The 17,083-nt window shown below is 41.5% G+C and overlaps 2 protein-coding genes across 9 annotated transcripts in view; both read right to left on the minus strand.

Annotated features, from left to right (window-relative positions):
• Positions 1-1,635, minus strand: part of pex6 (peroxisomal biogenesis factor 6) — a 15,416-nt gene extending 13,781 nt beyond the window's left edge. Inside the window, exon 1 of one of the 3 annotated variants that reach the window (XM_088075162.1) lies at positions 986-1,633. In XM_088075162.1, coding sequence (XP_087931288.1) covers positions 986-1,600 — 615 coding nt within the window. In that variant the 5' untranslated portion in view covers positions 1,601-1,633. Of the gene's footprint in view, positions 1-985 lie in introns of all 3 variants that reach the window. The other 2 variants (XM_088075161.1, XM_088075163.1) reach the window with 2 other exon arrangements.
• An 892-nt stretch (positions 1,636-2,527) lies between these two features.
• ttbk1a (tau tubulin kinase 1a) overlaps positions 2,528-17,083 on the minus strand; it is a 52,390-nt gene continuing 37,834 nt past the window's right edge. For all 6 annotated transcript variants that reach the window (XM_088075145.1, XM_088075143.1, XM_088075144.1 and 3 more), the window contains 2 exons: positions 6,112-7,550; positions 2,528-5,281 (listed from right to left, as the gene is read on the minus strand). In XM_088075145.1, the coding sequence (XP_087931271.1) occupies positions 4,876-5,281; positions 6,112-7,550 (1,845 nt within the window). In that variant the 3' untranslated portion in view covers positions 2,528-4,875. The remainder of the gene's footprint in view (positions 5,282-6,111; positions 7,551-17,083) is intronic.

Consider the following 17,083-nt stretch of genomic DNA (forward strand, 5'->3'; position numbering starts at 1 on the left):
AAAATGCTGTTTCCAAAAGATAATTTTAAAAATTCGCCATGTGTTCTTAAAAAAAATCACCCCAGAAAAATTTTTTTTTAAGTTTTTTACATGTTCCCAAAAATCCTAAAGACAAGGAAAATCACAAAAAAGTTTTCTTTATAAATCACAAAAAATGTTTTAAGAGAAAAAAGAGAAAACGCAGGAAAGTTCCTTTAAAAATTTGACTTGAATGAAAAAAAGCCAACTTGTTTTCTTGAAAAATAACCAAAAAATTATAAAAGAAATTTATCACCAAAATCTTTTCTTTAACAATCAACTAAACTTTTGAAAAAAAAAATTGAAATTCATTTTATGGATTTTGTTTTTAAATCACCAAAATGTCAACGTCAACAAAAATGCAAATGGAAAAAAAACGAATGTTTTTTAAATGTCACCACAAATTCTCCAAAAACAAAGAAAATGATCAATATGTTTTTAAATCGCTAAAAATGTCTTAAGGAAAAAAAATGCCAAAATATTTTCCTCAAAACTTGCCAAACTTTATCAAATTAAAAAAAAAAATCACCGACAATTTTAAAGACACAAAAAAAATCAGTTTTCTTTAAAAATCACCTATTTTTTGTTTTAAGTCACTAAAATTTTATTTTTAAAAACTGACAAGTTTCTTCAAAATTCAGTTGTTTTTTTATTAAACACAAAGTAAAAACCTTCAAATGTCCCCCGCATGAAACACACACACACACACACACACACACACACACACACACACACACACACACACAGAGTACCCCTCCTCATAAATAACGAACAGTCCCTAATGATTCATGGTCGCATTTAGGAGGAAAAATCCACCATGACAGCTTTTTGTTTGTTTGTTTGTTTGTTTGTTTTTGAGTGTTTCATCATTTGGCTCTGAAAGGGTTAATCAGAGAAACATTCACACACGCAATAATTCACTTTATTTTATTGCTATTTTCATGCTGCTCACTGTTTACTCGCTCACCTGTCCCGGTTCGTGTCCCGGTTCGTGTCCCGGATCGTGTCCCGGATCGTGTCCCGGATCGTGTTCCGGTTCGTGTTCCGGCTCGTGTTCCGGCTCGTGTCCTGGTTTGTGTCCCTGTTCGTGTCCCGGGTCCTCTCCCAGCGGCGGGTGAGGGGGCAGCAGCAGCGGCTCTCCCCGCCGGGCCAGCAGCCACTGTCCCGGGCTGCAGAGCTCCAGCAGCGCCGCGGTGAGCCGCTCCGCTTCGGCCCGGCGGAGGCTCCACCGGCTGCGGGCTCCCAGCACCAGTCTGTCCAGCGGCACCGGCTCCAGAGCCCGGACCGTCCCGGTGCTGCCGTGGAGCCGCAGGAGGAGGCGGCTGACGAAGAGCCGGACCCCGCGGCCCCCGGGCTCCGGTCCTCCGCGGCCCCCGGTCTCCTCCTCGGTGGTCGGGTGGACGCGCAGCAGAAGGCCCGGTGCTGCGGGGCCCTGCGGCCGCTGCGGGGTGAAGAGGACGGTCGGCGGGTCGCAGTCCTGCCGGAGCACCGAGCCGAGCTCAGACTGCAGGATTAACACGTCCAGAGGACTCAGGTGAGCCGGAAACCGGTCCAAACAGCACACCTGCACCTGCACCGCCATCTTACACCTGCGTCATTTCCGCCGCTTCTTCTTCGTGGTTTCCGGTGAGTCGTTACCGCCAAAAAGAGTTACCGCCACCTGGAGGAGGACCCGAGAACCAACCATCATACTGCTACACATAATAATAATAATAATAATAATAATAAAAATATATAATATAATATAATATAATATAATATAATATAATAATAATATATAATATAATATAATATAATATAATATAATATAATATAATATAATAATAATATATAATATAATATAATATAATATAATATAATACAATATAATACAATATAATACAATATAATATAATATAATATAATATAATATAATATAATATAATATAATATAATATAATATAATAATAATAATATAATATAATATAATATAATATAATATAATATAATATAATACAATATAATACAATATAATATAATATATAATAATAATAACAAATCTAATAATAATTATTAACATTTTTATTATTATTTTAAATGTTAGCATTATTTTGTCTTTATATGTTACTGATTTTTTTCCTTGAAATTTATTTTGATGATCTTTTTTTTCTTAAAAGATTTTTGTGATTTGAAAAAATGTTGATTTTCTTTTTCCTTTAAATTTTTGGGTGATCTTTTTTTTCTTGTAATATTTTTTTGGTGATTTGCTTTCCTGATAAAAGTTTTTAAAAGTTTTGGTAATTTCCAAAAACCTTGTTTTGTTTTGGGTTTTTTTTCATTTTTTGCAGTTTTGATATTATAGCTATAACATTTATAATAAATGTCCATGTATTAATGAAAGACTGAAGCCTTGGGTATCTGGGCCTATCGATGCCACTGCGACATGGACGTGGTTTCATCCAAAGTGGGCTGAGAAAAAGGACACTGGGTGAACTGGAAACCAGTGAGAAAAGAAGACAAGACGCCGATCCACATGACCAAGACTTTACTTCACAGCTCGGCGTCGTCGACCCGCACAAACACAACACGGGCTCCGACAGCACGCCGACCTTCGCACTGTCAGCACAATCCAAGCAGCCGGGACTTCCTGTCACGGTTAACCCTGTTTTTCTCATGCGTTAAAAAAACAGGCCGACACACTGGAACAGAAGACTGGAAACGTACACTCTGCTTGGCGAGATAAAAAATAAAGACGTCTTTATGGGAATAAAGTTATATACAATTCAGAGCATCGAGCAAAGGATAACATGATTAAAGCATGCCCATCGTCACACCGTGAGCTTTATTTCTCTTCACATCCAACTCTTCTTCCATAATGAGTACAGGAGGAATCTACTATCACGCCAGCAGTATTCGGCTTTCGCACCAGTCCAGTTTGGTCTTTTTTCGGGCCTTTTGTCCCAGTATGAAGGGAGGAGCTATAGGGAATCCTTTACAGGTTCTCCGTCTACAGACTGAATGTATGTGTGATATACGTCTCCATGCAATGTGAACCGAGCGCCGTCAGCGGAGCGGCAGAGCTGTGGACGAGCTGGGAGGACTGGGAGAGGGGCGGTCTCTGAAACTGGTTCGTTCTCTGCTCCAGAAAACAGTTAACCCTTCGAAACCTGGATCAGTTCTCTTGTGCCGCGGTTCAGACGCCTTTCACGAGCTTTTTGACCGTTTACAGGCCGAGGAGACGGGTCAGATTTCCTCCCAAAACACGGAGGGGACGACCAACATCGCAACAGTCTTAAAAGAAAACTGCAAGAAATTCAATCGAATGCAAAAACAAGAAAATGACCTAAAAAAGAGGACAATTAAAAAAGTCCAGAAAACAACATGTATAATTATTTAACCATATATTTAACATTATGTAACAAAAAGGTTTTCTTGTTGCTTTTTTTAAACTAATTTTCTGCTCATTTTTGGGCCATGTGTTGTAACATTACTCATTGCTCTCCACTAAAGAAGTAAACCTTAGATAAGTTTATTACATTTACCTAAAAATTAGTTGTAAAAAATTAGTTGTGAAACAAAACAAATGAGGAAAATTTAAAGGGAAAATGTCCAGAAAACAACATGAATAATTATTTAACCAGATATTTTAAACGATTTAACAGAAACAAAAAGTATACATATTTATGATTTAATAATTTTCCTGTTTGTTTCTGTTTGTCACTTTGATTTTTTGCTTATTTTCAGTAGCAGCTTTCTTGTTAATTTTATGTATTTATTAATTTTTTACTAATTTCCTGCTAATTTTTGGGCCAAGTCCTGTAACATTACTCATTACTTTCTGCCCAAGAAGAAGAGGTTTGACCAGTTTGCTCAGGTTTTTAAGGGTTAAGATTAACAGTAGACAGATGAGTTTATTCATCGCCTGTAGTGTATTACACAGAACGTACAAAAAACACAGATACACAAAAATATGGAGAATATAACATAAGAATAAAAGAAGAGATAAACTAAAAAATGTTCCAAAAATGGCAAGAAATTATTAAAATGGGACATGAAAACTGAAAAATTACTTTAAAAAAATTAAAAAATGAAATTACATTAAATAAGGGTAAAATGTTTAGAAAATGATATTTTCTAACTATAATAATTATAATGAATTTATATTTAAAAATGATGTTACAGACAAATCTAATAAATACATCAAATAAATACCATCTGAGCACATTTCACAGTTATTTTCGTGATATTTTGTATTTGTTTTCTACTTTTGTGTTCCTTATTTTCAGGTATATTTCTTGTGTGTTTCTTTTTTTAATTTTACAAATTTTTTGGTAATTTTGGGGCCATTTCTAGTTAAATTGCTCATTGAAAGAAATCAAACTAATTTGGAAATATTAAATTAAAAAAGTATATAATGAATACATATAGAATAAATACAGTTTCAGCATATTTTTGTGTTTTTTTTCTTGTTCGTTCCTTTTTTTGTTGCTTATTTTCAGATGAATTTCTTATAGCTTTTTTTTCTTCCTCACAAATTTTTTGGTCATTTTTGGGCCATTCGATCTCTCTCCCGCGTCTTTGAAAGAGGTCAGACTCATTTTCTCGGGTCTGAAAGGGTTAAAGCGGTCGAAGGGTTAGAGCGGGAGCGGCAGACGCGTCGTAGCACCATGGCAGCAGCGCTCCTCAGCGACAGTCAGTCAGGATTACTGGAAGCCCGTGAAGAAAGCGGAGTCGGCCGTCCGTGGAGGAAAGGCGAGGTCAGAGTGCGTGAGATGAGCCGGAGGTGATTGTGGCGTCTCAGTCTGACGGGGAGTCAGACGAGAACCTTTGAGGCGTCAGATTACACACAAACATGTCTCAGCGGGGAGTCTCTTTGTATTATCTAGCGGGCACCGCCTTCTCCCTGCCGTTCGGCTTCCCCTTGGCGGCGCCGGCTGCTTTGGGCCTGGTCCTGGAGGGCGTGGTGCCGGAGGAGGTCTGCGCGGTGGCTTCCTGCGAGGCGCTGCGCCGCATGGTGGTGGCAGTCCTGGGCGGGAGCACGGGGACGGTCGGGGCCCGGACGGAGAGCGGCTGCCTGGACGGACAGACTCTCTGAGGGGAGGGGCTGTCAGTCCTGCAGTGGGTGGAGCTAAGGCTGCGGCGGGTCCCAAAAAGGACTCGCAGGGGCATTCGAGGGCTGCCGGATGGGCCGGCGGACGGACGGGGACACGAGGAGGATGACCTGGGGGACACGGGTTTGGGTTTTCGTTGAGTGCTGAGAGTGCTGAGTCCGATCTTCTGACTCCTGCAAACACAAGAGTCAAACGAAGGCGTCATTCCTTTAATTCCTACAGGAATATTTATTTCACAGAAAATATTCATTTGATATCTAATATAACATAACACAATATAATACAATATAATATAATATAATATAATGTAATATAATATAATATAATATAATATAATACAATATATAACATAATATATATGCACATTTCATGCTTGTTTGTTCTGCTTTTATTCATTTGGTTTTATTTATTCTGTTACTGACTTTATTTGATTTTGCTTGTTAAGCGTCTGTGAGTATTGTGAAAACCGCCTATAAATAAAATTCATTATTATTACTTATTATATTATAATATTATTTAATATAATATAATATGACTTTGCTTTATTTGATAATAAAAATTCTGCACTGAGTGGAATTCTTCATTTTATTTTATTTAACCAGGAATAGTCCCAACTGTGATAAGAGTCATCTAAAAATATTTTTACATTTTTATTTTATAATAAAAAATGCTGTCCTCAGTGAAGTTAAGAGCCATTTCAAAATATTTTTATCTTGTTTACTGTGTTACTTTAAAAACAACAACAAAAATAAAAGCTGCTCTGAGTGAAATTGAGGGTCATATCAGATGTTTTTACTTTCTTTACTTTTGGGGAAATAAAAACCGTTATGGTGGTGTCCGGATGCAGACGTGTTTTTCGAGTCAGGACTCGGGGCAGATACTGAGGGTCAGATGACTCGGGGGGTTCGTGTTCGGGGGCGTTGAATCCCGTTCGGGACGTTTCCTAAAACAAACCTTCTGAATCGAAGCTCGTGCACACTGAAGGTAAAAAACCGAATCGTACCCGTTGGTGAAGGACGGCGCTCCTCTGGTTCCGCTGGACTCTGTGACGGACAGAGGAGACGGAGCGGCGGCAGCGAGTCCTCCTGACGGCCTCTTGATGGGGGTGACCGGCCGCGGGATCCTGCTCCTGCTCTCCTTGGACCCCTGCTCCTCGGTGGGTTTGAGACGGGAGCTCCTCTTGGACTCGTCCGAGGTGTGCGTGTCCTCCTCGGAGCCGGCGGTTGACAGAGTCTCAGATGCCCTCCGACGCTCCTCGTCCCCGGAGGACAGGGATGAGGACGTCCCGGACAGCATCCTCCGCCTCATCCAGCGGCCCTGCTGCTTCTGGACCAGCATGCGGGCCAAATCCAGCTGCCGGGCGCGCTGCTGCAGCCGAGCGCGAGCCGAGAGGGACGAGGACTGCTCCGAGCCCGAGTCCTCCTCCGAGATGAGGACCGGGATCCGACTTCGGAGTCTGGGCTTGGAGGCCGCCGGCTCCGGCGCAGTGGTCTGAAGCTTGGCAGCATCCTCACTGGGTGACGGCGGTCTCTGGGACTCCTGGGTCACATCAGCGCGTTCGTGAACCGGAGACACGACCTCTGGGACGGGCTCCAGAGACGGGGCCGGGCCCGCTGACGGACCGTTCTCAGTTTTGGGGTATTTGTCTGCTGGTTGGTCGGGCACCACCTCCTCTGGAGACTCCTCTGTCTCCGGGGCCTGCTCCGGCTCTCGGCTGTCGTCCTCCACGGCGGACGCCTTCATGATGGCGAGGACCTCCCGGTCGCTGTCCCTGGCAGAGTGACCGTTGGAAGACATGACGTTGAGGTGCGACGTCTCTGCGATGTGGATGAAAGTGCGCTCGACTTTGGTGAAGGGCGGTGAGGCGGGAGCGATGGGTGTGGACGGCCTCAGGTCCGACCTGAGCGCCGGGGACAAGCGGCCGGTCTCCGCGCCTTCGGGCTGAGTCGCCTCCCCAACCAGGAGGCGGGAGTTGAGTGCACACGGCGTGGCGAGCTCGCCCTCCAGAGCGTGATCGCCACCAGAGGGCGACTTCCGGGTGTCTCCAGGGGAGAAGAGGACGAGGGTTTTGGAGGCGTCCTCCAGGTCCGGGTCTGCGTCGGCCGCTGAGGCGTGCTCCCTTGGGCCCCGCTGGTCTTCGGCCATGAGTGTGGAGGGCGCGGCGTCCTGGCTGCGCTCGGTGCTCTTCTGGCTGGCCTCGCTGTTGGACTCGCTCTTGGTGACGTCGTCGTCCCTCGGCCCCACGGGTTCTTGGACTTCTTCGTCCGGCGCGGCGAAGCTGCGGCGCTGCGGCAGCGTGCCGGTGAGCATGACGGTGAGGAAGTCGGCCCTCTTGGCCTGCAGCTGAGGCAGGATGTGGAAGTGCTCCTTCTCGTCGCTCTGACCCTTCGTCCGGTAGTCCGGAGACGGCGGCGACGGGCTGATCTGCTCCGGCGACAACGTCTGAAAAACAACACAACAAAAAACTTTATTACAACTAAATCTAAACAAAACAAGAGGACACGGATCTCTGAACACGTTTAAGAGTTCAAGACAAATCGAGAAAATGAGCAAAAAAGGAAAGCAACAAGAAACAAAAAAACACACGAAAAGTGCTGAAAATCCTTTTCAAAAATAATATTTTTCTCAAAAAATTGAAGTAAAAAACCGTTTTTTTCTGCTGCTCCTGAGAAACAGATGAGATGTTTTTGAAATTTTTTTTATTTCAAACCAAATTTTGAGATCATTTTCTTGTCACCTTCTACTTACGTCTTTAGATTTGTGGGACATTTCTTAGGTTTCAAAGGGTTAAATAGTTTGTGAAAGGCATCTGAGCGCAGCAAAACAAAACAACAACAACAACAACAACAACAACAAAATGTCAATCCACGTCTCAAAGAATTAATGTTAATGTTTGCTTTTAAATACTTGTTGCGTCCGTCTATCACGGGCTCATCACGTTCACGTGATGTCATGGCGCCCAAAAAGCACGTTTTCTCATATACTAACACGGTGAAAGAGATGTCTGTAAGTTAGTGTGTGGGTTCAAACGTAACCATCAGCATCTGATCCCTTCAGCCCGAAACACGTCAAACGTCTGGAGGAGCGGCGACGAAATCATTTTCACCCGCTGTGACGTCGTGATCGCTGCGAGCAACAGCGGACTCAGTCTCACGGATAATTGTCTGAATATACTTCTCACTTTCTCTCATGCTCTGAATTAATTACTCAATCTGCTGCCGGATGCTTTTTAGAAATAAAGTCGACAAGTTTGCAAAACTGGTTCAGAGATCATCCACTTTTTTGTTATTTCATTTTTTAATTTTTTTTTTTTACTTTTTGCCTTTATCATTTTTATTTCAAATAATCGTTTTTCTTCTCTGCACTTTTAAAAAAATATATTTTTTACATGTAAATTTTAAGAGAAATCCTTTTGTAATTTTAATTTAGTATTTTTTATAATATTTTTATGTTATTTCTCTGTAAAGCTCTTTGAACTGTCCTGTTGTATGAAATGTGTTCAAACTCGTGGCCGCTGTGGCGGGGAGGTAGCCTCTGTGCACGGGGGCTCGCTCGACCACCTGACGCCCAAAATAACGCTGATTTTAATTGTTCTAACAAAAACAGAAAGAGAGCGGTGGACGTCTGAAAGGAAGCGTTTCGTGACGGTCAGCGGCAGAAATAAAAACAGCAGGATCTGAGTTTTTTTGCCCCCAAAACCATTTTAATGTCATTTTGGTTGTACACAAGCTTTTCAAGATTGTCTAGATTACATACATTGATATAAAAGGCACAAAAAAATGCATTGCAGAGTTTATCATTAGACAGCACGCAGTCTGATATCGTGTGATTTTCAAGTGTTTCCGTTCATAAAGATCGAACATACAGCCTGTACATACATACTAAACCCCGCTAATGATCATGCTATTGGAGAGTAACTGCAAACCTAATGACTTTCTACATTTCTGTATATATGTACACAGTTATTGGAATTTACAAAAAGTTTAAAATACATGCTGTACCTGTAAATTATACAAGCAGAACTGTACAGTCGTATAGTGATAGAAAAAAACGCTTACATGTTTATCATACAAGTGAAAGACACTCACGGATCATCACACGGAAAAACACTGTGAGCTCCTCCGGCCTCCTCAAATCCACAACACAGACGCTGCCGTTATTGCAAAAAACTGGGAAGAAACATTCAGACTTTTCAGGAAATACCGAGAACAGAAGACCGACGCTCGGTTTCAGCTGACAGCGCCGTTAGCTTAGCTTAGCACAAAGACTGGAAGTCTGGAGACGCTCTGGTTTTAGCAGCAGTTAGCAGCAGAGCGGTTTGTTAACCGGCGCTGAGAGCAGCGAGCGAGCACGGCGTCCCTGCTCAGGTAGACCAAAACGACCCGGCCCGGCATCGGCCCAAACTCGGCACGCCGGAAGAAACGAGTCCGGCTGTGTTGAGTTGCCGAGCTTGGCTGAGACTTGGAATAAACGAGAGATTCAGGCCGATTTATTTGGCCCGATTCTGGGGCGTTGATCATCCAGAACTGCCATAACTGGACTCACAGATGACCTGGACCAGCATGGACCTGAACGTTTTTCATGTCATTTTCCTTTTGTTGTTTTTTAACCTTCTTTTCTTTCTTTTTTCTTTCTGATTTTCAGGTAATTTTTGGACTTTTTACTAATGTCTTGCTAATTTCTGTGTCATTAATCAGGTTTCAAAGGGTTAAAACAATTCACGAACAGAACGAAGCACTCGTGTTAAGCTCTGAGGTTATTGTTGTTGTTTTCAGTAGTGAAGGATTTCAGAGACCGCCGGCGGAAATCACAGATTTCACAGATTTCACCAAAACTGAAGTGATAATTTGTAAATGTGATAAAACTCAACGTGGAGCTGACTGTGTTTCCACTGAGTGATGTCATGTGACCTCTCCTCAGGTGATAACGTCCCAGTAACCATGGCGACGGATGTTCAAAACATCAGCAGCTTTACTTCTATTGCAGCCACCGCACTAGCCGACATTATTTCAATCCGAGGTCACGTAGGCGTGTTATGGAGCCGTGATGGAAAGGCGAGCCCCTAATACGTGGGAGCGGCCACGTATGAGGGATTTCTGGGAGATGTAGTCCACGATTTCACAGAGGAATTGTGGGTTAAAAACATCAAAATTAGGAGTTAGAAGTTAGAATTCCCTCTTATAATATTGACCTAATAAATGTATAATTTCAGATTTAGTCGAAACTGCGTCCAAGTCAAATTATGACACTTTTTGAAGTCAAACTTCTTCTGAGCCAGTGAAAATATTGATTTTCAGCATAATTTTATCCCAGAATTTGGATTTATTTAGTAGTTATGTCATAACATTGGCTCACTATTACTTTTTTATGTCAACAAAGTTTGAGTTTTCTGCTCAGAATGAATCACATGTCAAAGTCTCCTCTCTCCTGTGACTGAAACCAGATTTTGAGATTTGTGAGGTGGAAATCTGACAAACCGTCACATAATTTTGACTTAAAAAAGACGACTTAGACTTTCATAAGAGCAGCTTAACCCTTTGAAAGCTGAGCAGTTTGACAAAACTTTCTCAGAGTTATGTGATGCAATAACAGCTCTCGTAGCTCCTGCTGCATCATGAGGGAGCCAGATCACATGTGACCTCACAACGTCACATGACCTCACAGCGTCACGTGACCTCACAGCGTCACGTGACCTCACAGCGTCACGTGACCTCAAAAAGACTAAAACGTATTTCCACTGCAGTTTGGACAAATATGTCTTTAAATTCGCCTGAAATATCACCTCATGCGAGAGGAAAAACTTTTTTGCAGTAAATGGGAGTTTTTTCTAAACGTTTCTGTATTTTACATTCACAGTTTCATCTTGCACAGTTTGGGGGTTAACGTAAACCCGCCTGCTGCCGGTCAGGTTTATATCCACAGTCTGCAGCCGCGCAGTCCGATTAACTAACGAGATGCTTGTAAAGTTAGCAGCTGAGCTAACAGTTTCCCTCTGCTTCCAGTCTTTGTGCTAAGCTAGGCTAAACGCGTCCTGGACGTCTCACGCTCTTCGTCTTCGAAACAGCTAATTTTAAATCAGGATTTCTCGAAGTATCTGAGCGTTCCTTTCAGATTCACGAGGTTCACACTGATCTGATGAACACATGAATGATGCAAACCAAACCGACGCGGAGACGAGCGTTCGCCTCAAAGACACGACGCACTTCTGTGCAGTTTCACCCTGTTACCCAAAAAGATCAGCACGAACATATCAACGATGTCATCACGCGGATGTTTGGGAGGAGCGTTAATACTCTGTTGTGTTTGTGCATGTGTGTAGTTGTAGTGTGTACTTCATGAGGTATAAATGTTTTAAAAAAAATTTGTGTGACTAACAGTTTCTGCTGAATGTGCAGTCGGAGGAACGTCTCGGGACACGTACGCTTCAAAGTCGCAGAGTTTGTAACGTGATGGAAATGTCATATTTTACAGTTGATAAAAAAAAAACTTTAAAGTGTTAATATTTTTCATAGTGTGAGAACGACTTTTTTGGGAATTTGTCGTAAGCAGAACTGGAGTATGTTTTTTAGGGTTTTTTTTCTGGAAATCACTTTACAAGTGATAGTTTTCCTGCTTAATTAAAACATGAAAAATACTTTTAAATAATGTAAAAAAATAAAAATAAATAAAAATTATTTAATTAATTAACTTTAATTAATTAATTATTTTTTATTTCTGATTATTAGGAGTTAACTGTGTTCATAATTATGGTGATTAAGTATATTACACTTTAAAAATGTCTTTTTAAATAATGTGGAAATATTTGTTGGACCAATTTCATTTTTATCAGTAATTAACATAAAAACCTGTGTTCATAAAACACATAACACTTCAAAATACCTTTTTACATCATTTTTATGAGGAATCAACTTAAAAAATGTGTTCATAAATCTGGTAATTAATTACAATAATTATTCAAGTTTATTTGTTCCAACTAGGTTTTCTGCGTTTTATAAAATAAATTCTAAAGTGTGATGTACTTTACATATTCATGAAGACGTTTTAATTTGATTACTCATAATCTAAAGCTGTTACAACATATTCTCACATGATTTAAAAGGAATTTAAAGTGTTAAATCAGCTGAAATCAAATGAACATTAATGTAGTTCAGTTTGAACTCGCCAAGCAGCAGTTTAACGAAACTCCAAACAAAACGTAATTTCACGTCTTCTTTCAGCCAAAAACACCTTTTCACAAACACAACGGAGCGCCGAATTTTGGCGTCTTGGCAACATTTGAATCTGTGGAAACTTTGCACTTCAACAAATGAAGAGTTGGAGTGTTTTTACGAGCTCACAGGACCGCGTTGAGCCGCAGTCAAAACGGCCTGTTTTCACTCCCAACTCCTCGCGTGACGCCGTTTTGTCAGTGGGCGTCGGCGTCGGACACGGACGCTCCGTTTGCAGCGGTACAGGCTCGTCTCGTGCATCGTTTCTACGCTTTTCCTACACAAACAAAACATGCACCAAAAATCTTTCATATTCCACTTCATAATCAGCCGGTAACTTAATCTAACCGGAGAATTTAGCCTTTTAAAGCTAAAATCAAAGTGTTTTACACACATTGTCTGTTTATTTAAAAAAAGTGTTTTCCACTGATGGCTGCAAACGAAAAGTGCTTTTGGGTATCGTGCACCCTCAGCCTGGAATATGTTTCAGGATGACTTAAACTCGAGGAGCTGATGTCCTTAAATGTTTTTGAATCTAAACTGAGAGATTCTGCAGGATGTGGATGCTTTTAGTCTGTCTGACTCCAGAAAGTTATTTTCGGACGTACAGATATTTCTCTTTAAATGCAGATTTTAGTGCTTGTGAATTGTATTTTGTCTCCCTTGAAAAAGAGACTCTGGATTTCATTGGGAACAACCTGGTTAAATAAAATAAATAAAAATACATCTATCTTATCTTATCCTGCAATTTCATCAGAATTTTATTTGATGTATTTTTTTTTTACGTTTTTGTTCTTTTATGTTCAGCTCTTTGTGTTGTGTTTGATGCATTAATTGTGCTACATTAATTAATTAATGATAATAATAATAATAATTATTATTATTATGTAGAAATAGTAGTAGTAACAAGCAGAAATTGCAAATTTCTGTAGAAAAAAACAAAAAAAAACCTACATGTTTATTTTGAAAAACAATGCACGTAACAAGCGTAAATTGGCACGCAGTCCCTGAACGTCAAAAACTGACGCAGGAGGACACCTCGTGAGTCATGTTTGACCTAAAGTTTCACGGTCGGTATTTGACGAGTTTGGTTGTCTTTCTGAACACGTTTTGTTTGGAGTGAGCTGCGGCCGTTTTGAGGACAATTTCAGCGTTTTTATTCATTTAATTCTTTTTAGATCCTTTGTAGAGTTTTTGTTTCGGACATAATTAAGACACAATAAAACCTCTTTAAGGTCTGTTGATGTGAAAAGTGCTGCAGTCCAGTTATGAACCGAACAGTTTGAGTCTGTTAACTATTTGAATACGAAGAGAAGTCTGCGACGTTTGAACGTCCTCCGCTAACCGACGCAACGCTGGATGTAAACGTCCACGCGGACTCTGCAGAATTACAGATGTGATGATAAAAAAAAGCTCTGGACTCGCCAGCTGTGATCCGTGAGTATCCCCTGGAGTCGCAGAGTGAGTTATTTACAGAAGAATCACTGACGTTTCTCAGTCAGTGTGTTCGCTGTGTTTTCGTTGTAGTTACAGTACGGTGCTGTTTTTTACAGTCAGAGGTGCGCGTCGTACGAACAGCAGATCTCATGCAAAGAGTGTTGACACGGTAAACAGTCTCTCACACCTTTTGTCGTTTTTATTTTTTAATAAAGCGTCGTTGGCGCACTCGAAGCTGTCCGCCGGCCGTCTCTAACCGAAGGTGGCGCTGCGCTCACGGTGACACGGGACAAAACATGTATTGTGACAATCTTGTACGGTAGGTGAATCATTTTGCAGGCGTGCAAAATAAAGTTAGCAGCTAGTCCACTTCATACATTCTCTAAGTGGTCGTACTTAAACGCTAAATATAAAACGGGCAGGGCGTCCCGAACGCAGCATGGAGCAGCATGAAAACAAAGCGAGCTGTGCCGGGCCTCGGCGCCACGTTAACGCCTCCGGCTCAATGAGACAGCAGGTGGTGCATATTTACTTAATGTAGCCCTTAAACACACGAAGAAAACTACCGGTCCACCCCTCAGAGCCGCCGTCCACCCAAACATCTGCTCAGGACACGTGACATCATCCCAACCCACGGCGGAGCACAGAGCACCGAGACGTCATGACGTCAGCGGGCGAATCTTTAACCTCACTGCTTCTGACGTCACACTGAAACACCAAAGAAAAACACCTCACACGTGTTTGTACGTCTTCGACTGAAGCCTCAGGATGAACGAGCACCAAATATTTAAATTATTATTAAAATCGATGTGGACACACAGGAGACATTTAACAGCAAAAATGTTGAAAATAAAAGAGTTCTGATAAGATCTTCAGCAGACGGGTGATGTCAAAATAAAAGTTTTGATAAGATCTTCAGCATACATGTGATGTCTAAATAAAAGAGTTTTGATAAGATCTTCAGCAGACGTGTGATGTCAAAATAAAAGAGTTTTGATAAGATCTTCAGTAGATGAGTGATGTCAAAATAAAAGAGTTTTGATAAGAGCTTCAGCAGACGTTTTGTCAAAATAAGAGTTTTGTTAAGATCTTCAGCAGACGTGTGATGTCAAAATAAAAGAGTTTTGTTAAGATCGTCAGCAGACGTGTGATGTCAAAATAAAAGAGTTTTGTTAAGATCGTCAGCAGACGTGTGATGACTCGCAGGGCTGATTTCGGCTCAGCGTTAGACACTCAGATGGGCGGAGCCTTCTGCCTGCTGATCAGATTCAGAAGGTTAAACTGGTTGACCAGCTTGTTTTGACCAGTTTGAGGTCTGTTTATGGATCAGTTTCGGTGGTTTAGCTGCTCGTACCAGCACGTGATGGTCGAGACAGCTGGTTTATCTGTTGAACTTCCTGTAAAACTGAAACCAAATTAAAAGTCATTGAGTCTGGAGAAATAACAGAGTCACGAGGAAGAAAGTTTGAAAAGCAAAGGACATAAATCAGTGACGTCTTCTGTTTACACCAGACACCATCAAAGACCACCAGAGACCACCAAAGACCATCAGAGACCACCAAAGACCACCAGAGACCATCAGAGACCCTCAAAGACCATCAAAGCCCACCAGAGACCAGCAAGAACTGAGTCACGACCATCAGAGACCATCAGAGACCACCAAAGCCCACCAGAGACCAGCAAGAACTGAGTCACGACCATCAGAGACCATCAGAGACCACCAAAGACCACCAGAGACCATCAGAGACCATCAAAGACCACCAAAGACCAACTCAAACCAGCTAAAACCAGTGCCAGCATAAGCTGGTTATGCCATTTGCTTTTCATACTTCCGTGACTCGTGGACTCGAGGACTTTGGTTTAGTTTGGGTTTAAGTGGAAGTTCATCAGATAAAGCAGCTGCAGTGACAGTGACTGACCGGTTTGACCAGTCAAACCATCAAAAATGACGCAAAAACACAGTAAAAGCAGGTTCAAAGCAGCAGCTCGACCAGTTGAACCATCTGAAACGTTTTTTTTAACGATCGTTTTGACTGTATTTGTGAACGTTTTCTCAACGTTTACAGATACGGACAAAACTGAGCGGGACAGACAAAAGAAGACGAAGACGTTTAAAAAGCAGCAGAAGAGAATAAATCAGGGACACGTCGGGATGTGACCTCGACTGCTCTGCTGATATTAAAAGGTCCATTAAAACGACTTCCCGCTCCGCTGCCTCGTTTGCTCGTTTGATGTGCCGTCTGTCGGCTGTATCCATGGCAACATAAAGACACACAGATCCATTATCGTACGTAAAGGGAGAATAAATGAGCCCTAAATGTGATAAATCCTCTCAAACGTTGGTGAGGAACTCTGTTTGCAGACGCTGAATAAAACCAATATATCGAATGTTTGTGTCAGTATATCAATATCAGTTCATGTCGGAGTCTTTTAAACTTCTGAACTGACTCTTTGAAAGAAAAACTGGCGAGTGTTCGTCCACACGAGCAGGTTTTTAGCAAAGAGCGACTTTCCAACAAACAACTCACTCAAGACAACAGGAGCCAAAACAAAAAACGTGAAAAAAAGGCCAGTTTTCTTTAAGAACCACCAAAAAATTTTGATTTTTTTTCTTGAAAAATCATAAAATATTCTTAGGAAAAAAAATAATAAATGAAATTAATTTAATTTAATTTTGGGGGGGGGGCAGTAAAATAAATCCAGCCTTTTCAGGTCGTATGCTCCCCCCATTAAAGTCAAAATGCTTAACTTTTTTTTGCGAAATGTCTCCCCCTTTTTGCACCCCTCCCCCCTCACGAACAATAACAAACAGTCCCTAACTTATATTTAAATATTCAGCTCTAATCCTGCTCTGAGTTTATATATATTTGTATATAATATATATTTAAAAAGCTATTATATAGTCATGAAAAAGAACCAATAAGAAGTATGGATGACCGTTTCAGAGGATGTATGGTCTTTAAAATTTGCCCCAAAGTCCTGGAAAAATCCTGGAAAAGTCCTGGAAAATGGTGAGCGATATAGACGCTGCCACCAACTTCTCTCTGCTCCTAAAAGCCGACACAACAGGCGAGCCGGAGTATTTACTGTCACTTTGAAATGATGAAACCAAAGTGTAACGAGATGAAGAGTTTCTGTCACTGAGACGCCCTGAAACCAAAAAACGCTCCGAAGAAAAAAAATCAATTTACAAACTGATCAGAAAACCACCAGAACGTCCTTTTTTCCATAAACGTTTACTTATTGCATCAACGTTTTGCATCCATGCGTGAGAGCCGCGGCCTGAACGCTCCGCTCGGCGATAAAGTGCAACAGTGAGATCAGAAAAGT

The sequence above is a fragment of the Plectropomus leopardus genome, chromosome 3 (genome assembly GCF_026936395.1).
Source record: "Plectropomus leopardus strain MGB_pleo_1.0 chromosome 3, ASM2693639v1, whole genome shotgun sequence".
Lineage (NCBI taxonomy): Eukaryota > Metazoa > Chordata > Actinopteri > Perciformes > Serranidae > Plectropomus > Plectropomus leopardus.